Genomic DNA, 24,337 nt, shown 5'->3' with positions numbered 1-24,337 from the left:
GTTGAGGCAGAAAAAGTTAAGTTGATTAAGGTCAGCCAAGAGGCCACCTCTCAGACAAGTTCTGGGAGTACCCCAATGGGACGGTGGTGCGCATTAAAGTCACTGAGCAGCAGAAATGGGTGAAGTAGCTGCCAAATAAGCTTTCCCATATGAGCAACATGACTCCCCCATGAGACGGACTGCTGACCTCGGGCGGAAGGTCAAAACGGACCAAGAAGAAATGTAAAAGCTCAAAGCGGTCATGAGTACATAATTTTGTTTCCTGGATGCAGAGTACAAGTGCACACTGTGATTCTAAAACCAGCCATAAATCCTCTCTGTTGGATCAAAGGCCGCGAACTTTCCATTGTAGGTGAGCCATGATGAGGAAAAAATGAAGGGGTGCCATCTTGGTGGCTACCAAATGTCAGCCTGTGAGGAATCGCTGCTACAGGGCACAGAGGCAGCAGGATCCTGCTCCATGAGGTCCACAGAAGCATCGGCTTTCTTCTGTTATCAGCCTGCAGAGTCCAACACAGAAAAACAGTTGGTGGTACCCACTGGTGACACAGAAGCCAGCTGGATGGTGGTGTCACGTGGCAACACCGTCAAAGAGGATCTTCGAGTCAGCAAACTGGAAGACCATTTGCCTTTGATGGACTTCTTCGAGTCTTTCTGGTTAGCAGAGGGATACTCAAGTGTTGGGTGGCTTGAGGGACATAAGAAGTCTTCACAGGAGTACTCCTTCTGTCCTTTCCGGCCTGCTGGTTGTGTAGCTGGTGACTTCGCCCCGTGAGGTGAGAGTTTGGTGGCTTGTTGCACAACTGGACAAGGGGACTGCAATGCTACCACGACACTGGGCGATTTCACAACCTCAGAGCTGAATTTGAGGTCATATGTCTGTATGACCATGTCCTTCATGGGGCAAGGTGTAGCAAGAATAGCACTGTAAGTGCCAGACAGAAGAACGCAGGGTTTGCAACTAGCCAATAACTTGCGAGTGACCAGTTAAGGAACTTTTTCCTTAACCCGGATCTCCTGGACAGTCTGCTCATTAAGATACACAAGACAATCTCAAGAGGAGGTGGCATGGTCACCACTGCAGTTGGTACGGCAGGGAGGAGGAGGTGGACGATCACCCTCGTGCGCAACCCTACCACAGGTTACACATTTTGAAAGCACCACTCTATCAAAGGTGAGAAAACGAGCGTGTGAGGGCACTAAGGAGGCATCTACCTTTTTCGTCATCGAATGGACGGCTATGACACCCTCATCAGAGAGGTATGTTTGGATTTCGGCCTCAGTCACACTGTTGAGCAGCCTATTGTAAATAACACCATTGGAAGAGTTCGGAATTCTCGACATGAACAGGATAGCTCTGGAGAAGCGAAGCGGCAAGCAGTTGTTGTGCTTGAGAATCAAAAGTGGTCTCCAAAAGCAAAGTGCCATTCTGTAAACGAGAGCACGATTTCATAGGGCTGGCAATTACATTAACACCTTTCTGAATAATAAATGGATTTATCACTGTGAAGGACCGACCCTCTTCACTACATGAAACCATGAGGAACCGTGATGCAGCTGTAGCCTCATTCCGTTTATGTTTTGTGGACATTGATTGTAAAGATGATTGGCTCATTGCGAGAAAATTTGTGCACTAGAAGTTCATTTGATGTGAATATTGTTTCAAAATTAATTATTTTGATGTCAATAAATATAGTCCCACCTGTAACACTAAAACATCATTAAGTTTTCTTTACCAAAAGTACTTTATGTAATTGTATAAGAGATGACATGTAGGACTCAGCTGTTACACTCTTTGTAAAATTGAAGTATGTTAAGAATGAGATTTATGTGATATGGGTGGGACATTACATACTGCATTCTCTTCAATGTCTGAAGCTTTGTCAGTAAATGGGTTAAGAGGAATATTGTTTTACAGTGAAAGTACATGTTTTGGGCACTTATTCTGCCAAGTAGCATCATAAAAGATATTTTTTAAGTAAATTTCAGGTTACCATTCATAGCAACAATGGCATCACAGGCTAGAGTCCAAAAGTTTAGAGAATAGTTGAACAATGAGGAAGCATATCAACTGTATTTAGAAAATGCAATGACTGACAATCCAGCACTTCATAAATTAAAGAAACAAAGTGAAAGAGAACGAAAACAACATTATCAAATGAAGAAGAAAGAACAGGCCTGTAACTCACTAGTTCAACCATATAAGTCAGCAAGTTCACTAGGAAAGGCATCAATAGAATAAAGGAAACACTGCCCAAGAGCCCCAATAAAAAAGAGCTGTGGTTAAGAAATTATCAGAATATCCAAAAATTGAAGCTTCTTCTGGTTCTTCCAGAAAGGAAATACCACTGCATGGGAATAAAGTTTATGCTAAACAACTTATTTCGCAAGTCCAAAATTTTTTCTCGAGATGACATCTCAAGATCTCTTCCAGGAAAGAGAGATTATTTGGTTTTTAGAGATATAATTCCTCGCCCCCCATGAACCATGGACCTTGCCGTTGGTGGGGAGGCTTGCGTGCCTCAGCGATACAGATAGCCGTACCGTAGGTGCAACCACAACGGAGGGGTATCTGTTGAGAGGGCAGACAAACGTGTGGTTCCTGAAGAGGGGCAGCAGCCTTTTCAGTAGTTGCAAGGGCAACAGTCCGGATGATTGACTGATCTGGCCTTGTAACAATATCCAAAACGGCCTTGCTGTGCTGGTACTGCGAACGGCTGAAAGCAAGGGGAAACTACAGCCGTAATTTTTCCCGAGGGCATGCAGCTTTACTGTATGATTAAATGATGATGGCGTCCTCTTGGGTAAAATATTCCGGAGGTAAAATAGTCCCCCATTCGGATCTCCGGGCGGGGACTACTCAAGAGGATGTCGTTATCAGAAGAAAGAAAACTGGCGTTCTACGGATCGGAGCGTGGAATGTCAGTTCCCTTAATCGGGCAGGTCGGTTAGAAAATTTAAAAAGGGAAATGGATAGGTTAAAGTTAGATATAGTGGGAATTAGTGAAGTTCGGTGGCAGGAGGAACAAGACTTCTGGTCAGGTGAATACAGGTTTATAAACAAAAAATCAAATAGGGGTAAAGCAGGAGTAGGTTTAATAATGAATAGGAAAATAGGAATGTGGGTAAGCTACTACAAACAGCATAGTGAACGCATTATTGTGGCCAAGATAGATACGAAGCCCACACCTACTACAGTAGCACAAGTTTATATGCCAACTAGCTCTGCAGATGACGAAGAAATTGAAGAAATGTATGATGAAATAAAAGAAATTATTCAGATAGAGAAGGGAGACGAAAATTTAACAGTCATGGGTGACTGGCATTCGAGTGTAGGAAAAGGGAGAGAAGGAAACGTAGTAGGTGAATATGGATTGGGGCTAAGAAATGAAAGAGGTAGCCGCCTGGTAGAATTTTGCACAGAGCACAACATAATCATAGCTAACACTTGGTTTAAGAATCATGAAAGAAGGTTGTATACATGGAAGAACCCTGGAGATACTAAAAGGTATCAGATAGATTATATAATGGTAAGACAGAGATTTAGGAACCAGGTTTTAAATTGTAAGACATTTCCAGGGACAGATGTGGACTCTGACCACAATCTATTGGTTATGACCTGTAGATTAAAACTGAAGAAACTGCAAAAAGGTGGGAATTTAAGGAGATGGGACCTGGATAAACTGAAAGAATCAGAGGTTGTACAGAGTTTCAGGGAGAGCATAAGGGAACAATTGTCACAAATGGGGGAAAGAAATACAATAGAAGAAGAATGGGTAGCTCTAAGGGATGAAGTAGTGAAGGCAGCAGAGGATCAAGTAGGTAAAAAGACGAGGGCTAGTAGAAATCCTTGGGTAACAGAAGAAATATTGAATTTAATTGATGAAAGGAGAAAATATAAAAATGCAGTAAATGAAGCAGGCAAAAAGGAATACAAACGTCTCAAAAATGAGATCGACAGGAAGTACAAAATGGCTAAGCAGGGATGGCTAGAGGACAAATGTAAGGATGTAGAGGCTTATCTCACTAGGGGTATGAATATCAAGAGCTCAGATGGCAACCCAGTTCTAAGCAAAGAAGGGAAAGCAGAAAGGTGGAAGGAGTATATAGAGGGTCTATACAAGGGTGATGTACTTGAGGACAATATTATGGAAATGGAAGAGGATGTAGATGAAGATAAAATGGGAGATACGATACTGCGTGAAGAGTTTGACAGAGCACTGCAAGACCTGAGTCGAAACAAGGCCCCCGAAGTAGACAACATTCCATTGGAACTACTGACGGCCTTGGGAGAGCCAGTCCTGACAAAGCTCTACCATCTGGTGAGCAAGATGTATGAAACAGGTGAAATACCATCAGACTTCAAGAAGAATATAATAATTCCAATCCCAAAGAAAGCAGGTGTTGACAGATGTGAAAATTACCGAACTATCAGTTTAATAAGTCACAGCTGCAAAATACTAACACAAATTCTTTACAGACGAATGGAAAAACTAGTAGAAGCCAACCTTGGGGAAGATCAGTTTGGATTCCGTAGAAACACTGGAACACGTGAGGCAATACTGACCTTACGACTTATCTTAGAAGAAAGATTAAGAAAAGGCAAACCTACGTTTGTAGCATTTGTAGACTTAGAGAAAGCTTTTGACAATGTTGACTGGAATGCTCTCTTTCAAATTCTAAAGGTGGCTGGGGTACAGAAACCAGATGGCAGTTATAAGAGTCGAGGGACATGAAAGGGAAGCAGTGGTTGGCAAGGGAGTAAGACAGGGTTGTAGCCTCTCCCCGATGTTGTTCAATCTGTATATTGAGCAAGCAGTAAAGGAAACAAAAGAAAAATTCGGAGTAGGTATTAAAATCCATGGAGAAGAAATAAAAACTATGAGGTTCGCCTATGACATTGTAATTCTGTCAGAGACAGCAAAGGACTTGGAAGAGCAGTTGAACGGAATGGACAGTGTGTTGAAACAAGGATATAAGATGAACATCAACAAAAGCAAAATGAGGATAATGGAATATATTAGAATTAAGTCGGGTGATGTTGAGGGAATTTGATTAGGGAATGAGAGGCTTAAAGTAGTAAAGGAGTTTTGCTATTTGGGGAGCAAAAGAACTGATGATGGTCGAAGTAGAGAGGATATAAAATGTAGACTGGCAATGGCAAGGAAAGCGTTTCTGAAGAAGAGAAATTTGTTAACATCGAGTATAGATTTATGTGTCAGGAAGTCATTTCTGAAAGTATTTGTATGGAGTGTAGCCATGTATGGAAGTGAAACATGGACGATAACCAGTTTGGACAAGAAGAGAATAGAAGCTTTTGAAATGTGGTGCTACAGAAGAATGCTGAAGATTAGATGGGTAGATCACATAACTAATGAGGAAGTATTGAATAGGATTGGGGAGAAGAGAAGTTTGTGGCACAACTTGACCAGAAGAAGGGATCAGTTGGTAGGACATGTTCTGAGGCATCAAGGGATCACCAATTTAGTATTGGAGGGCAGCGTGGAGGGCAAAAATCGTAGAGGGAGACCAAGAGATGAATACACTAAGCAGATTCAGAAGGATGTAGGTTGCGGTAGGTACTGGGAGATGAAGCGGCTTACACAGGAGAGAGTAGCATGGAGAGCTGCATCAAACCAGTCTCAGGACTGAAGACCACAACAACAACAACAACAGAGATATAATTATCAAAGAAAAGTGTAATTTGCAGAGGAGAATAATGTTGACAAGAGTTGTGAAAGCACACGAACTTCTTAAATCTGACTTTCCGCATCTTTGAGCTGCGGTGAAAAAAAGTAAATTTTTTGACCTTAGACCCACTCACATTTCACTAACATCTAAAATGTCACTTAATGTCTGTATCTGTAGGTACCACGCAAATATGGAGTTTCTTGTAAAATGTTTTTGAATTTTCAAATTTCCCAAATACTACCAAAACACTAATTTCTAAATTAGTTTGTAGTACAGACAATGAACACTGAACGGCACAAAATTGTGTTAGTTATAAGTTACAAGGCTGTGATCCCAGATTAAACTTTAGGTGACAGTGACATGTATGAGGAAGTATATTGGAAGCAATGGAAAGAAGATGTACAGGGTTTGGTTGTTACTGAAACTGATAGTCACAAGATGTACTCTAGGAAATTGCACTCCAGCTAACAGTGTTCACCATTTATTGCTTTGTGAAGCAAACTCAATTACACCACTTCCAGACATCAAAATCAACCACCACACCAAATACTGTAGTTCTGCGAATTGATTTTTCAGAAAGTTACACATTTACTTTGCAGGGCAAAATTCACATGCTAAAGTTACCATATTTGTAGCAGTGGTGTGGTTGGAGACTGGCTCTGCATCTATGGCGGTTGTGAGTGAGGAGCTAAATCAAGGAAAACAAACAGTTTGGACATTCTTATTAGAGGTCACAAAAATGTTGAAAATGAAGTATCCACAAAGTAATGAGCTACACATATTTTCAGACAGATGTGCTGGGCAGTTTAAAAATAAATTCACACTTACAAATATGACATTTTAAAGAAACATGTTGGAGATAAGGTCTGTAGACTGGAGGTTTTTTGCAAAACTAGCACTTAGGGAAGAAAGGATATTGCAGGGACATGACTTTACCACAGTCTGGAGGATGTTTCCAGAATGAAATTTTCACTCTGCAGTGGAGTGTGTACTGATATGAAATTTCCTGGCAGTTTTGCTGGACCAAGACTCGACCATGGGACCTTTATCTTATGCAGGCAAGTGCTCTACCCCCAGGCTGTGGCAAAGCCTTGTCTCTGCAGTATCCTTTCTTCCAGGAGTGCTAGTTCAGGTTTCGCATGAGAGCTTCTGCTAAGTTTGGAAGGTAGGAAACAAGGTACTGGCAGAATTGAAGCTGTGACGATGGGTCGCAAGCCGTTCTTCGGTAGCTCAGTTGGTAAAGCACTTGCCCACGAAAGGCAAAGGTCCAAAGTTCAAGTCTCAGTCTAGAACACAGTTTTAATCTGCCAGGAAGTTTTGTATCAGCTCACACTCCACTGGACTCGTATTCGGGAGGACGATGGTTCAATCCCGCGTCCGGCCATTCTGATTTAGGTTTTCCGTGATTTCCCTACATCACTCCAGGCAAATGCCGGGATGGTTCCTTTGAAAGGGCACACCCAACTTCCTTCCCCATCCTTCCCTAATCCAATGAGACCGATGACCTTGCTGTCTGGTCCCCTCCCCCAAACAACCCCCCAACACTGTGCTGCAGAGTGAAAATTTCATTCTGGAAACAAGAAAGTAATCTGTTGAACATCAGTGTTGGAGATTTTGTTGAAGCTGTTCTTCAGTGATGGGGACAAAATCTCTTGTGACTTGATCATACATGGCAGTGAAGGATGAGCCTGTTGAAGATAGGTCTGCAGTGCAGAGAAAGTTGTGTATTCCAACACTGATGATCAACAGTGGATAGTTCTCATTTGAATAGAATGTTTTTAAAAGTCTCTTTGAGTTTATTGTGAGTATTTGTGCTTTCTTCTTGTTGTAGTTTAGCTTAAATAGTATTATTTAGTTGCACTATGTACTGCAATTTAACATTCTATGTAAATCATACATTAGAAAATTTGTCCCACCAAGAATTATACGACAGATCATATATAATGTCATGCATTCGTGCAACTTATTAATTTCATTTTTGTAGCTACTTGTTTCTCTAATAGAAGAATGTAATTTTCATTTGAATGTCATTTGGCTGAATTGTGGCTACAACAGAGCAGAATTATTGTTTTGATGTCAGAATTTTTCAATTCCACGTTAATTTCTTGTCTTGTCGTAATATTGGTTTATTTATTATATTGCAGACAATAAAAGATATGTCTTAACACCATATTTGTTAGAACTAAAAAAGTCTTTTGTTGCTTATAGCAGTAATCTGACTTCAAATAACTTATGATTCCTAACAAAAGAACTAGAACAAATATACCATCCAAAATGCTGGAATTGCTCTTGTACATTCCTGTACAGGCGAGACATTTTACTTAAAAATCACTCGCCCGGTGTCAGCAGATAAATATGATATTGCAGTACCTCTGTTATTTCGAATTATGATGACCTGTTTCTCTGGACACAGGCAGTGGCTGTTCCTTTGGCCAAGCATGCATCATAATAACACAGGCACTGCAATAGTGTATTTGATTGTGTGTCACTGATTTTTGGGAGGGTGGGATTAAACCAGTATTGGAATAAGATGCAGAGCAGTAAATATTCTCAAGTCATTCACTGAAAATAGGCAAGAATGCAGTGTTAAAATATAAAAATGGCAACAGGTTGGAAAACGTGCTTTTAACATTCAAATGGATAAAATATGGTGTACCACAAGGTTCGGTATTGTTATTTATTCTATATGTAAATGACATGTGAGGAGCTGTAAATGAAACAGTGATCATTTATACTGATGACATATCTCTAAGCAATCACCAGTAAATCAACAAAGGACTTAGAAATGAGGACATGTTAAGAGACTGATAGGGCGTATAAATATGTTGAAGGGCATAGGCCTAATACATTCACGTCATGGGAGACTCATATAAGCCCCTAGATAAAATATGTTCAAAAACTACCACAAATATATTCCTCCTAAGAAAAATATCATGAACTATTGACCGTGATACTGTACTAAAAAATGTATTATGCTTTAACTTAGCCACACATCTAATATCGTATACACATCGAGGGCACTGCAGCAAATACATACATGTAAATTACTTAAACCAAATAGGTTATAAACATAACAGAGGACACTCTTCTTTAAAATGTGCAACAGCCCTCCCGACCATCTCCTTGCAGGTCGAGTTGGAAACTAAAACTGGCATCAAACAGCCGATTTACACTGAGAGACTCGGGAGACTTATTGGATCCATTGTCTTACTTTATTGAAGTACGAAATGGTTGGAAGAGGGAGTATATGAGCAATGTACGGCTGTAATAACACAAACAGCAAAGCAATCCAAAATCTATTTTCAAGTTCCTGAAAAATAAAGATATATAAGTATGATGGATTGTAGAGACCTTTGTATACCTTATCAAGGAACAAGAGTGGCAAGATGTTTATAGCGCTGATACAGTAGACGATAAATATAATGCTTTTCTCAAGACTTTTCTCGTGCTCTTTGAAAGTTGCTTTCCGTTAGAACGTTCAAAACAGGGTACTAGCACAAACAGGCAGCCTGGGTGGCTGACTAGAGGGATAAAAATATCTTGTAGAACAAAGTGGCAATTATATCAAAACGTTAGAAACAGTCAAAATCTAAATGCAGTAGCCCATTACAAACAGTATTGTAAGGTGCTTAAAAATGTTATTAGGAAGGCAAAAAGTATGTGGTATGCAGGTAGAATAGCTAAGTCTCAGGATAAAATTAAAACCATATGGTCAGTCATAAAGGAAGTGGCTGGAATGCAGAGACAGGTCGAGGATATAGAATCAGTGCGTAGTGGGAATGTCCGTGTTACTGATAAGTCGCATATATGTACAGTATTTAATAATCACTTTCTGAATATAGCAGGTGAACTAAATAGAAACCTAGTCCCAACAGGGAATCATATAGCGCTCTTAGAAAAAAGTGTTCCGAGACTGTTACCTGAAATGCTCCTCCATGATACTGACAAGAGGGAGAGTGAGTTAATAATTAAATCACTAAAGACCAAGAACTCTCATGGATATGACGGGGTATCTAGCAGAATACTGAAGTATTGTTCTGTGTATGTTAGCCCAGTACTTAGCCACATCTGTAACTTTTCCTTTAGGAGTGGTCGGTTTCCTGACCGATTAAAGTACTCGGTAGTGAAGCCACTTTATAAAAAGGGAGACATTGATAATGTTGACAATTTTAGACCTATATCTATGCCATCGGTGTTTGCTAAAGTTGTATATACAAGGTTACTGGAGCATTTAAATTCACATAATTTGCTGTCAAATTTTCAGTTTGGTTTTAGAAATGGTTTAACAACTGAAAATGCTATATTCTCCTTTCTCTGTGAGGTTTTGGACGGATTAAATAAAAGGTTGCGAACGCTAGGTGTTTTCTTTGATTTAACGAAGGCTTTTGACTGTGTTGACCACAAAATATTACTGCAGAAGTTGGACCATTATGGAGTAAGGGGAGTAGCTTACAATTGGTTCGCCTCTTACTTTAAGAACAGAAAGCAGAAGGTAATTCTCCGCAATATTGAGAGTGGTAGTGATGTTCAGTCCCAATGGGGCACTGTTGAGTGGGGCGTTCCCCAAGGGTCGGTGCTGGGGCCACTGCTGTTTCTTATTTATATAAACGATATGCCTTCTAGTATTACAGGTGATTCAAAACTATTTCTGTTTGCTGATGACACCAGCTTGATAGTGAAGGATCTTGTGTGTAATATTGAAACAGTATCAAATAATGTAGTTCATGAAATAAGTTCGTGGCTTGTGGAAAATAAATTGATGCTAAATCACAGTAAGACTCAGTTTTTACAGTTTCTAACTCACAATTCAACAAGAACCGATATTTGGATCAGACAGAATGGGCATATTATAAGCGAGATGGAACAGCTCAAGTTCCTAGGCGTTCGGATAGATAGTAAGCTTGTTCAGAAACTAAATGCTGCTTTATTTACCATTAGAACAGTATCTGAAATAAGTGACACTTCAACACGAAAAGTAGTCTACTTCGCATATTTTCATACGCTTATGTCGTATGGTATCATTTTTTGGGGTAATTCTTTTGATTCAAAAAGGGTATTTTTGCTCAAAAACAGGCTATTTGAGCTATATGTGGTGTAAGTTCGAGAACCTCTTGTCGACCCCTATTCAATAGTCCGGGAATTCTGACATTGCCCTCACAGTATATATTTTCTTTAATGTCATTTGTTGTTAGCAATATTAGCTTATTCCCAAGAGTTAGCAGCTTTCACTCAGTTAATACTACGCAGAAATCCAATGTGCATGTGGAATGCACTTCCTTGACTCTTGTGCAGAAAGGAGTGCAGTATTCTGCTGCATCCATTTTCAATAAGCTACCACAAGAACTCAAAAATCTTAGCAGTAGCCCAAACTCTTAAGTCTAAACTGAAGAGTTTCCTCACGGCTCACTCCTCCTATTCTGTCGAGGAGCTCCTGGAAGAGCTAAAAAATTAAGCAAATTCCAGTGTTACATTGTTGATTTTCCTTATTTAAACTTACGACTTGTCACCTGAATATGTTTTTTTTTATATTTCATTTTATCTGTTTCTAATATTGTGTTATAATTTCATGTATTGACTCGTTCCATGACCATGGAGACTTCTCCTTAATTTGGTCCCACGGAACAATAAATAAATAAAAATAAAATAAAATAAGCAGCTACCATTATGCCAACTCAATCATTCACTTTTACTAAAGAGTGTCTTTCATGCTTTGACTTACCTTATATTTTTATAATTTGTTTATAGATGCAACAAGTGGGTTATTCACAGCCAAAGAGCTGACTTGGATGAAATTTTGAAAAAACAATGCTCAACATTTGAATAAAAGCTTTGTTGTATGCTCCTACCACTGTGGAGACAGGCTTCACAAAGAGGAATTTAATATAACCAAACGTGTAATGGCATGTTTTACTTTAATTACTTTATTTAAAGAGTAGATGATGCTTTAAAACACCAGCACAATAATTAAGTCAGCTTGTCACATTTTATAAAACATGACAAGGCTAAACAGAAATTTAAAATAATGTCTTACATTTTTCTTGTCTTTTTCAGTATTTGGCCTGGTGCAGTGCCTTCAGTTCTGCTATCCATGACAAAGGAAACTCTACACACAAGCAGTCCAAAGAAAAGAGAGGAAGAGGAGGAGGAGGAGGAGGAGGAGGAGGAGGAGAAGAAGAAGAAGACATAGCTGGTAGTTATGAGGATCTTCAGGAAAGTAGAGAGTGCAGAGATGAAAAACAGTGTTAAGATTGCTATCATGTGAAGAGGAGGTTATGAGCATTATAGAAAGCACTGAGCAGATACAAATTAAGTAACATAAAATTAAGAACTGAAGTTCGACAGTTGAAGCAGAAGGATTACAATGTGAGTCTGCAGTGAACAATACACCTAATGATGTTGCACAAAATATTGTTAACCTTCAGGCATCCCTAAGAAACAGGAAGGCTCAGGGATGCCGCTGTTCTGAACAGGACAATTTCTCTTTAGTTCTACATTTTTGCGCAACAAAAGCATACAGGATTCTGAGCGCACGTTTTTGTTTACCAACCACTAGATACCCACGGACCTGGATGAAAAATTCAGAGGTAAAATCTAGTGTAAACAACAATGTTCTTGAGGTACTGAAAATGAAATATGTAAAGATGGAGCCAAGGAAAAGGGTTGTATCTGTAGTATTTAATGAAATTTTTCTTATATCACATTTGACTTACAACACACAGGATGATTTGTCTGAAGAGGTTGAAGAGTTAGATTCAGATGTTCAGTTAAAACACTCCAATTCAGCACAGCAACAATTGTACAGCCAGGCTGTGGTAGTAATGGCTAAGGGTACATCTTTAAAATTTAAGCAAATTATAGGGTACTATTTAACAAAGGCTGCTGTGACAGGGGAATGGATAAAACAAATGTTACTTCAGCTTCTAATACAAGTTCAACAGGTTGGGTTAATTCCCAATGCAGCTATCTGTGATCAAGGTGCTAACAATGTAAAGATGGGGAAGATTTTAGACAGGACTTCTGAATGCCCCTTTATTGAGGTAAATGGAGAAATAATTTATTTCCTTTGATTCAGTCATTGAGAAATAATCTTAAGAAACAAAATTTTTAGTTGTCCCACATTGAGAAATTTTATGAAAAGGAGCTGTAATGGTATCTCAACTTGCCCTCTCTTGACAAAGAAATGCATCGCACTCCCTCCATTTACTCCCATGAGGGTTTGTTTGCTTTGTTTTAGGGTGCAAACACAACTATGATCATATGTGCCCATTCCAAAACTGTAGAACACGAAGACAAGAGAGGAATTACAAATGAGTACACGTTAATCCCAATCGACGGACGAGAAGACAGCTAAAAACAGTGACATGGAGAAAGGTCCATAAAATACGTCATAGAGAAACTGAGGTCCTGAACCAAAAATTAAATGTCCTTCGCCATATTGCTTCAACAGATAAAAAGTAAAACACAGTCGACAGCCCGTGTGTCGTTAGCTGAAACACTCGATAACTCAGACAGCAAACACAAACAAGAATGTAAGTAGTTAAAAAATGGACATTCCATCAGGAAATGGTGGACAGTCAAGGGCTGAGCGAGATGAGCACAAAGTGGTGGGGGAGCACCACTTAACAAATGGTAATGGCTAAAAGGAAAGTGCCCAATATGCAACCTAGCTAAAATGATCTCCTCATGGTGGGAGGATAGATGGGAGGTTGTCCAAGCCGTTCGGGAAGACTTAACCTGGAGCTTGTTCCCATGAAGGGAGTAGCAATGGAGGTGCCAAACTGACACCACCCACTGACAGACAGCAGCATAGAGATCATGGGATGGAATGTAAGAACTAGCAGACTGAGGTACGAGAACTGCAGCCTAGGCAGCAGCGTCGTTTCCTGTCAGACCGATGTGACCAGGAACACACATAAACATCATAGTGGCTCCATCAAGAGTGAGCAAGTGACAGATTTCCTGGACCTGTTGCACTAGGGATGGATGGTGTACAGCACACAGAGGCTTTGAAGGGCACCGAGAGTCAGAGCAGATGTCGAAACTGAAAAGCCTGTATCAAGTTATCTTCCATTACGAATGTGGGTGCACTCAACGGCTGTGATATGACTTTCAAATTATAGAGCACAGCAATCAGACTTCCTTTTCTTGCAAGTTTTATTTGGCAAATCTAGGTTTCGGTTAGTGCATAGCCATTATCAATGGACCATTTCATAGTATCAATAAACACTGATACTATGAAACGGTCCATTGATAATGGTTACGCAATTCTAGTACATCATCCCCCTGTTGTTCGGGTTTCTATCACAGTTTGTTCAAGACTACTGTACACGGTATACAGTAGACAGTACAGTATACAGTAGTCTTGAACGAACTGTGACAGAAGCCCAAACAAAAGTGGGCTGACATACTAGAACATTGACACTATGAAATGGTGCACTGATAATGGCTCGGCACTAGCCGAAATCTAGATTTGCTGAATAAAACCTGCTAGAAAAATACGACTGATTGCTGTGCTCTATCATTTGAAAATAAAAAGCCTGTGTCACCGGATGTACTCCATGCCCTGATACAGGGCAAAAAGTTCTGCTATAAATACTGAGCAGTATTCCGTAAGCTCATAAAGAAAAGTACCAATGACGAAGGCAATGCTACGGTCAGTCTGAGAGCCATCAGTGCACACAAAGGTACTATCGCAAAGTTCCATGCGAAGGTCATGAACGAGGCTGGAGAAGTGTCCTTAGGAAGCGAATGAAGGCCAAGATAAAGATGGGTCACTGCACGAATCCAAGGTGGTGTAGGGTTCACACCCATCGGGAAAGTTGCAGGTAACGTGAGGTTAAGCTCCCAGAGCAAGAGCTGAAAACGAATTGCACGAGGTAAAAAAGAAGTGGGATGCACCCCATACTGACGATCACAGAAGTCATCGAAGAAGAAGGCATAGGATGGGTGACCACGAATGACAGACAAACGGCAAGCACATTTGCTGAGGAGAAAGTCACGGCAGTAGGACAGCAGTAGTTCAGCAGCTTTTGCATACAACCTCTCAACCGGGCTAGTGTAAAAGGCGCCAGTGGCCAAATAGATGCCATGATAAAGGATAGTATTGAGACAGTGTAAGAGGGAGGACGTGCAGATGCATAAACAAAACACCCATAGTCTAGTTTCGAATGGACAAGGAACTGGTACAAACGGAGGAGTGTGGTTCGATCTGCTCCCCAGGAAGTACCACTGAGGATATGTAGGACAATGAGGTACCGCATACAGCTAACTGCCAGGTAAGACATGTGGGAGGACCAAGTAAGTTTCCTATCGAGCATAAACCCCAGGAATTTCATAGTTCCAATAAATAGAAGAACAACAGACCCAAGATGCAAAGACGGTGGAAGAAACAAATTGCGCCGCCAGAAATTCATACCAACTGCTTTGTCAGTAGAAAAGCAAAAGCCATTGTCGATGCTCCATGAGTAAAGACGATAAAGACATCGCTGAAGATGCCGCTTAAGCAGACAAGTCCGTGGAGAGCTGCAATAGATGACAAAATCATCAACAAAAAGGGAGCCGGAGATGCCTGGTGGGAGACAGGCCACAACAGGGTTAGTGGCTATAGCACAAAGGATGACGCTCACGACGGAACCTTGAGGCACACCGATTTCCTGGATAAAGGTGTCTGACAAAACAGAACCTACATGTACCTTGAAAACTCAGTCTTTTAAGAATTCCTGAAGAAAGCAGGGCATGCAGCCACTGCCGTGAGGGTATGTTTAGCAGTACAAGTACTCAGTCACACTGTTCCTACACTTAGGTTCCAATTCTTTACCATCATCTGCTGCTTTCATAGCTGAATTTATTGAAATATGTGAGTTTTGCTTGACATTTTCAATTCATCAAAATTTAGTATCCCAAAGCAATTTACGAAGCTTCTTTATCCCATTTCTATATATTTAGAGAAGCTTGAGGAAATTCAACACATTATGAAGCAAGTAGTTACTCAGAATACGAGGGCAAGCAGTAAGGTAACCCACAATGCATCAAAGAATCAATAAATAATATCACAAATCTTCTGTTGCTGCGGACAGAACTAAGTGACAGATTTGGCTTTAGTTCTCTGTTCGCCAGAAAGTCGACTCACACTGAAAATGCATTTTCTATTGTAAAAGAGAAAGGAGGTAACAAACTAGCACCTGATGTTTGCAAATTTCACAGAGCAATAATGTCAGTTATGGTCAATAGTTTGCTTTCTCCCTCCAAAAACAATAACTGTGAAGTACATACAGCAGCATTCCTAGTAACATTAAATGAACTGAAAAAACTGCCTTTCATTGGAAATGTGAGAGTAATGTCTGCTAAAGACAATGTTTGTATATCTCTGTATGCTGATATCAGTATCAATGAATGTATATCTAATGAAACAAAAGCCACGAATTATAATGTGGACTGGGTATTCAGTAGGCTGGAACACGAAAAAGCACTCTGGCATCATATAATGAAAACTTGCCAACTTTCATTAACAGATGAAGAGATATGACTCAAACAAAATGCTTTTCCCCAATGTTTGTGCTCAGAGTTTGTCATATAAAATGTCAGAAATTTGTAGACATAATTTTGATAAGTGTGTTGTTGAATGCACTTATTGGATGAGAAGCAAGATGGTTTTCTTACTCACAAATGAATGTGTCAAATTTAGAGGAGTGCCTAATTGTTAATATTTTTTGTTAGCAAAGAAATACTTTACAGTTCTAATCAACACATAATAAATAAGAAAAATGATCCTCAGCATCACAAATTTAAAAGGGTACCTTTAAGTTACAGAACGTAATTCACAAATAGGCCTAAATGTTCATAGAAAGTGCATACATGTATAGGCCTAGAAGTTAGGACATGTATAGTTTTGTTATTTTTAATTTGTATTCTATCCAAATAAACTGTACAGAAGTGATTGGTTTAGATTTCTTTAACCCTGCATTTTAAATGAATTATTATCTAACGTAACATCTTAAATGGCATAAGAAATGTAAACCTTGCAAAGTAATTTTGGTACACAGGCAAGTAAAATATGGAATTGAAGACATTATGGCAAGCATAGTATCCAGCGCGAACAAACAAATGGCACTGCTAGCGGTGTCTCCTGAAAAACGCTTTTAAATGCCACAGTTTTTGCTATTATCTTTATAAGTTCTTTGCTTTAACTGCAAAATAAGGCTATTAGGTGCATTGGAAATATAATACCAAATTAGTCCAGCAGAAATACATTTAAAGAATTCCAAGTACTGACAGTGCAGTGTGTAGGCCTATATGAAACAATTATGTTCTTAAAAAATAAATTGCACAGCTTTGCAGAACAAAAATATATTTAATTACAGCATTAGATGTAAAGATTATCACATCTATACAAACAGACTTCAGTGACAAAGATCCTAAAATATATAGAGCATTTTCACAACAACCTCCATGCGGCATCAATAACTTAGAAACATTGTCTACATTCAAACAAAAACTAAGATGTCACCTGGTTGCAGCATGTTGTTACAGTATAAGGGAGTTATCAGAATGATGTATTACAGTGTATTGGCCGATGTTATATTATATTGTATTGTAGGACCTATTTTTTAAACTCTGCGAAACTATATTTTGTGTGTGCTTAAATACAGAAAACTGATTTTCACTAACTTTATTTTACAGTTTTAACACAAATACCTGAAAAGATGAGTATTTTATGTAAATATCAAACACACTGTAACACATGCATGTATATGCTGCTGTATGTAGCAAATACCACTGCAAAAAATCAAGCAAATGATGAAAAATAAATAAATGACTACCATCTGTTTACATTTACAGTATTGTATCATTTGTTAAAAGTTACTTCCTCTACAAAGACATCTCAGTGACATTAAATGGACACTTTCACAGTTATGAATTGAGGAAGCAGTATGACTTTACATATGATTCTGTTAACAACTTGCTGCAAGAAAAGTGTGCTACATGTTGGAGTACAGATGTACACCATTCATTAGATGAAGTTAAAGGAACAGAAATGCCAAAGGCCTTCACATATAAATATAAAATTTTTTTGATGGAGCTCAAGTTTTAACACAGTAATTTATTTATTTAAAAAAAAAACAATGGTTATAAATGTAAACCAATTCCTTAAAAAATGTTCACTTACACCTGATAATTGAGTGCAGTGCATGTTCTTAGTGTAGGTTCCATTTCTGTGTGTATTTATGCCAGTTCTGCTCCCATCATGTTCCACTGTATCATAGATATTTCATGTTACTGTCAAAACAAGTTGCAACTCATATAACTAATAAAAGTTTATCGTGATAGCTGTTACATTCTTGTAATATTGGACAGGCTTTCATGTATAAATGAAATTGCAAAAATTTTCTTGTACAAATTTAAACTTTGGCTTGTCCATTATTATATGTATGAATTGTACAATATTGTGCTTTCTTGGATCAATAAAATACAATTCAATACAAAAGCAATGTCAAATAAAAATTTACAGTTGTCAAACAGTTAAAGGGCATTTGATAGGGCCAGCCACAAAAATAATATATTTCACTAATGTATATTACAAGTCTTGCAACAACATCCTAGAAGGCAAACCACGAATCACTAAGGATGATTTTGTGACAAACTCACGTGCTCCATTTCTTCCTCTAACTACAGCTCGCAGTAATTCAGGTTCACGATCTGGTGAAGGCATAAGCCATGCCTTTAAAAGTTCCTTTGTCAAAGCATCTGTGTCTCTATCTGGCACCTCCCACAACATACCCAGCACACAGGGACTTGATGAAATGCAATATGCTCGGGCGGTGCTTAGCCTGTCATTATAAGGCTCATATGCCCAAGTATTGCTCTTACATCCAAAGAGTAACACTGTTGCATTCACATTAAGTTTCGCAATTTTGTACGGATGGAGGTATTTTCCACCAGACCCATGACCAAAGTAGATAAATATGTCTTTCTTAGTTAAAACATCAACCAACTGATCTTCTGATGGGCACTTGCCCACCATATTTGGCCATCCAACAAGGCAACTATCAAGGAAAGGTACCATCCGATCCTGCATAGCATTAAGATTTCTCTCTGGATTCAAGAGATAAAAGCCATTTTCTGGCTTGAAGACATATTCCACACATCCATTTTTTATCTTGCTTTTGTGTTCATGATATAGTGCATGGAGCAGTGGTATTGAAGATATTCGAGAAACAGGATGCTCTGCCAAACCATTTAGCATCTCCCATGGAAAATGCTCCAATTCTTCATCAACAACAAGAATAACAGGATGTCTCTTTAAATTACTCATGTATCTGGGTCCACTGCACAAACTCTTCAGTTTGGATATTAATGCATTAGCACTAGCTGGAGAGCATTCCTCATCTAAGACTGAGTGAATTCCATTTTCAAACTCCTCTTCTGTTATGTGACTGTAACACTCTACAAAATAGTAAAGCAGTTCTTGACCCCTATCTAAGAAGCAGTCTGTCACATGACAATCTTGCACAATCTCATCTACCGACTTGCGCAGTTTCTTTAAGTAACAGTCATCAACCAACCGGCCAACAAGGATTGACATCCACACTCCCAGCCAACTGTATCTCATGTCCTTCAGAATTTGCAACATCCTGTCATTTGCTTCCATTTTTCTTCTATTATGCATTATTGGATTCTGTTCGTCATACCTTTGTCTGTTTACCTTCAGAGTGTAAATGAATTCTTCCCAAAATATATTCGAATTCGACGGCTGTGGAATTGTCACCATTAAAGGATCCGCTGCAGCATTACCACACTCGAAACAGGTAATACAAATGGAAGACGTAGCTATCATGGACAATTGATTTTCCAGTCTTCTCTTTGCGTTGTACGGAACAGAAATTTGTACAACTCTCCACTGCGGTGGAAGATCGTAGAGCCTTTTCATCATAGAATTGAAGCCATCTGTATCGTACTCCCCCTGAAATTGTAAATACTTCCTGTGTAGTCGAACTTCCATTTCTGGGTTGCGCAGTTTCTTCTCTTGCATTATCGTGTCTCTACAAATTGCACGCCACCTTAACTGGAAGCCAAGGCAGTTCACAAGGTAATAAACTGCTTCACGCTTTTTACCGAGATACAAACACAGGATAGAAAGTTGTCTGCATAGGTAAGAGTATTTCACTGATGGAACGTGAACTACCGTCTTAATAACGTCCTCAATTTCATTGTATAGCTTCTGATATTCATCCAGAATGAGTTTATCAACTACCATATTGAACGAACAACAATAAACCACGGTAAAGAAACTGTGTCAACGCATGACACGACCAACAGCACAAAATTGAAAACACCCGCCGATAAGTTTCAAATACTACCAAAGATAATAACGTTATGGAACCACTCCAATGATTCAATACTGCTCCACTCGCAACGCGAGGAGATACACTTCTGTTTCTTGAGGAAATTAAACTAACTTATTCGCCTCTGCATCAGTAAAAAGAACTACAAAATCCTGTTTAATTCTGAATTATATTCCCAAAACCTCATATAGTTTTTCAAATTGTCATGTCCTAAACACAAACACTTTGATCGGTAAGTAAGTACTTCTGTGATTATACTCCATTTTCGTAAATATGCCGCATTGAGGACAATGGTACATGGTACAATAGTTGAAGCGGGAAACGAGGACCTTGAAAGAACATGACACGCTGAGGTTGACATGAAATGAACCTTTTAGTGCCAAGTATCGAAGTGTAATTACATGTCAGGCCGCATGACTGAGCGTAACCTACAGACGTTACATTAAAGTAATGTTTGTTCGAAGTCTCTTTAAAAACCCTCGCAGATTACTTAACTTTTATTATTTTCTCGTATGTTAGATGTACCTTTACCGCCTCAGCCCAAATGCCACAAAGCTTGTGGTAAAGTAGTACACCAGACACTAAGACGTCACGACCAACCCGATGTTAGTAAACAATTTTGTAACTATGTTTGGTCTTAATAGCGCGAATAGGCGTAGTTCCTTATTTTACTTCAAAAACGAAAGGTTATTCGCATTGTGTTGCAGAGTGTGATTTTTTTCCTTTTATACGTAAAAATGTTCTGCCCAACTAGGTTGTAACAAACTTACATAATAAGGATTTGGGACTAATCCTTAAAGTACCTGATGAATAACTCACTATCAAAAACCCACAGGAGCAGCTGATGAATTACTATTGTTCTCGTTTATGAACTTGGATGCGGAGGATAAAGCCGGTATCACCACTGCTCATACCTAGCGCTGGTATGTTGCTCGTTCTAAAGTGGATTGTGTGTGCAGCTTGTTAACTTTAGTACGTTATTAAGCATTGGTTTTTTACTATTGACCCCAGGAAACTGCAATTGTGGTGTATGTTTTTCACAAGGTTAATTTTAGTTATACCGGTCAGTTTTTTTTTTTTTTGTACAGGAAAAGTTGCGCAGAATTTCTTCGTTCTGCTCGAATATAATTACAGCTCGCTTCCATGCGTTACACATAACACTTCCTTCGGTAACGTCACGTACATTTTCCGGAGGCATTAAGTGTAGTCAACGAAGTTTTGATATGAATTCCATATGCGAGCGTAGCACATTAAGTATTGTCTCGTACTGTATTTAGTCGAAAATGTACACTTATATGCGTGAAATAAGGTCACAGGTCCATCAGTTAATGTTCTTAATAAGCGGAAATTGTAATTATGGTTAGCGTAATTTTAAATTGAGACTTAAGAGTTACGTGCATTTCCTGGCTGTTGATTACATGACAGCACAGCAGAAGTCTGAAACCTATCGTCTAATTCTTATGTATAAGTACCAAAATAGTTTCTTTTCAGTGAATACTCTTCAAGTGAGTGTGATTTTTGCTGGTATGGAGGTAAAATGCTGGTCTCTATCACGATGAGTGGAAGTTGTACACCAGTATACAAAGCCTGATTAGAATTTTCACAATCATGTAATGGACTTGTCTAGTTTCTACAGTACTTGCTCTTTGTAACAACTGTGCATTGGACTGTCCTAAATCTACATCTTTTTTAATACACATAAGCCACCAGATGGTGTGTGGTGAAGGGTACTTATCTTACTGCTAACTAAACACCCCCCCCCCCCTCCTCTCCTGCTCTCCTTCGGTGTTCCAATCACGCTTTCACCTATGGCAAGTGGGAATAAGGATTGTTGGTAAACCTCTGTATTAGCTCTAATTTCTCATTGTGGCCATTTCACGAGATCTATATGGGAGGAAGTAATATGTTGTCAGATTCTTCCAAATGAGCACTAATGCCAGTAAAATGTAGAAAAGAGAAATAAGCCGACCTATTTTCTACAACTGTCATAGGAGGTGGATCAATATTTTTTTCTGTCAAATATGAAAGGTGTATTGCATTACGCCTTTCACCTTTTAAAATTTCCTGCAAGTGCTAATGGCTGTGAGATATCCCTCACCATTGCTCATGACATTTCAAGGATTACTATCAGAAAGTGACACAATGTGACTGGATTTACTCACAATGTATTGTTATGGACATGAGAGATATTATTTTAAAACATTTTAAAAACTGAAGTTTTGGCAGGAAGTGTTGTCTGACATGTGTACTACATAAATCTGTGTGTTCTGTATGTCTTATGATTCATTCATCACATTCTGTAAATCTTATGATGGAGAGCCTTCAGAAACATTAAGTGGCAGAAGCAGCCACTTGAGGCAACATCTGTGAAGTATAACAACAAGCAGTTATGACACTACTAATCTACTACTCTGATAACTATGGAAATGACTACTATTGCCGTCAGCAGGTTAGCAGAGTGAGACTGACTTGTAATTATAAGGCAGACAGAACGAAGCTTTCATGGTTTACTTGTCAAGGATAACTACACTATCCAGCCACAATAATGTGACTACCTCTCAAAAACCTGAATAACTGCCTTTTGCCATCTCGACCACAGCAAGATGTACAGGAAGAGAGTCAGTGTAGTTCTCGAAGGTACCAACAAGGATATGGTCCATGCCAACTCCATTGCTGTGCCCAGCTGCCATAGGTTTCTCAATTGAGGATTCATGTGGGAACAGCTTGACTGAGGTGGCCCCACAGACTCTCAGTTGGGTTTAATTCCAGGGAGTCTGGTAGCCAGGGGTGTACAGTATAAACTCATCCTGATGCTCTTTGAACCATTTACATACATTGCTTGCCACGACACATTGCATTGCCCTGTTGATAGATGCCATTGTGTTAAGGACAAACAAACTGCGTGTAGAGGTGGACATGGTCCCCAAGGGTAGACACATAATTGTGTTGATTCACTGTGCCTGCCAGAATGACAAGATCACCCAGGGAATGCCATGAAAACATTCCTCAGACTACAATGCTCGCTTCTCTGGCCTGGTCCATTCTGATGATTATTGCAGGCTGTTTGCTTATGGACATTTCACGCCATACACACCAATGGCCATCTGTCTGTCGGAGCATAGCATAAAACATGATTCATCTGAAAAGGCCTCCTATTGTGTGTCCAGTTGCAGTGTTGGTAAGGAAATTCCAGCCTCTGTTGTCAATGAACAGCATTCAGCATGCGTGCATGAGCCAGGCACCTGCTGTGAAGGCCCATATGCAGCAGTGTTCGCTGAATGATCATTCAGGAGACACTGTTGGTAGCCCCGTGGTTTACCTTGGCAGTCAGTTGCTTGTTTATTCACCTGTTACACATCTCTGCAGCCATCTATCGCCCCTTCATCTGTAGGACATGTTGCACCACAGTTGCCTTGGCACTGGTTTTGCATAGCACCATTTACTCATGCATGGTATACTTGTAACCATGGCAGCATGGGAACAGTTTACAGACTTAGCCATTTCGGAAATACTTCCATCTATGGCCCAAAAGCCAATGATCATGGCCTTTTGGACCTCAGATAAATCATTCCATTTTCACATTATGACAATGCCTGCACTGTTTTCCACGTCCCCCTGACAAGTTTTATATACCATCTACTTGCTGTCTATGAGTGGTTATTGTACACTGATGTTGAACATAGTTGATGGTCACATTAATGTGACTGAATCATGAATTAACAAAGTGAAACAACTATTACATGCTCTGTTAATAATTAACTGTAATTACAATGCTAAAGTGTACAAGTGATTGCTGAATTAAAGTTCACAGTTAATTTGAAAGAAAATCTGATATTTAAAAATAAGGAGAAAAAGGAGGAGGTGGTTTTGCTTCTTTAGTTTACCCAAAAGAACAGTTAAATATGGAGTACGAGGATGTCAACAAAACCGTGGATCACAGCAGATGTTGGTGTGTCAGAAGAATTAAAATGAGCATCAACAAGGTACGCAGAACAAGTAGCAGGGAATAATACTTGTAAAAGGAGGCTAAGGTTTGACTTAAGGAAGCAGGTTCAAATGGATACATATTACAATGTTTATATGGATGTGAAAAATAGATAAATTAGAGTAAAGAGCTGCATCAAACCAGTCTTTGGACTGAAGAAAAGTAACTGAGGAAATTGACTCGAGGTATTAAGAAGAGGAAGCAAAACAGTACATGTTAAAAGAGATATAGAGGAGATTTAATGAAATGACACATCTATAAACAGAAAAAGGAAGATCATTGTATAATATGTCAAGTTTTTACTCAGGCTATTTCCCAG

General features: G+C 39.2%; 2 protein-coding genes across 11 annotated transcripts in view; one reads left to right on the top strand and one right to left on the bottom strand.

Annotated features, from left to right (window-relative positions):
• Positions 1 to 17,059: 17,059 nt before the first annotated feature.
• LOC126251971 (separin) lies at positions 17,060 to 20,059 on the bottom strand. Of its 2 annotated transcripts, XM_049952737.1 has the most exons (2): positions 18,337 to 20,059; positions 17,060 to 17,943 (listed from the first exon to the last, which is right to left on the bottom strand). In XM_049952737.1, the coding sequence occupies exons 1-2, from the start codon at positions 19,943 to 19,945 to the stop codon at positions 17,792 to 17,794; spliced, it is 1,761 nt and encodes a 586-aa protein (XP_049808694.1). In that variant the 5' UTR covers positions 19,946 to 20,059; the 3' UTR covers positions 17,060 to 17,791. The 2 variants fall into 2 exon arrangements, with proteins under 2 accessions (XP_049808694.1, XP_049808695.1); XM_049952738.1 differs by having other exon boundaries at positions 17,813 to 20,058.
• Positions 20,060 to 20,159: 100 nt separating this feature from the next.
• Positions 20,160 to 24,337, top strand: part of LOC126251974 (mitochondrial thiamine pyrophosphate carrier-like) — an 83,905-nt gene continuing 79,727 nt past the window's right edge. Inside the window, exons 1-2 of one of the 9 annotated variants that reach the window (XM_049952742.1) lie at positions 20,418 to 20,638; positions 20,869 to 20,956. The gene's annotated coding sequence lies outside the window, so the exon portion shown is untranslated. Of the gene's footprint in view, positions 20,266 to 20,308; positions 20,387 to 20,417; positions 20,639 to 20,691; positions 20,957 to 21,049; positions 21,062 to 21,272; positions 24,017 to 24,337 lie in introns of those variants that run through there. The other 8 variants (XM_049952740.1, XM_049952745.1, XM_049952746.1 and 5 more) reach the window with 8 other exon arrangements.

The sequence above is a fragment of the Schistocerca nitens genome, chromosome 4 (genome assembly GCF_023898315.1).
Source record: "Schistocerca nitens isolate TAMUIC-IGC-003100 chromosome 4, iqSchNite1.1, whole genome shotgun sequence".
In the NCBI taxonomy this organism is placed as follows: Eukaryota; Metazoa; Arthropoda; class Insecta; order Orthoptera; family Acrididae; genus Schistocerca; species Schistocerca nitens.
This window is presented reverse-complemented; position numbering and strand designations above follow the sequence as displayed.

Excerpts from the sequence above, each read along its gene's own strand:
- LOC126251971 (XM_049952737.1), bottom strand. The coding sequence starts at position 19,945 with ATGGTAGTTGATAAACTCATTCTGGATGAATATCAGAAGCTATACAAT. Across the intron at positions 17,944-18,336 it reads TAGAGGAAGAAATGGAGCAC|TGGAACATGATGGGAGCAGA; the intron begins GTGAGTTTGTCA and ends TCTATGATACAG.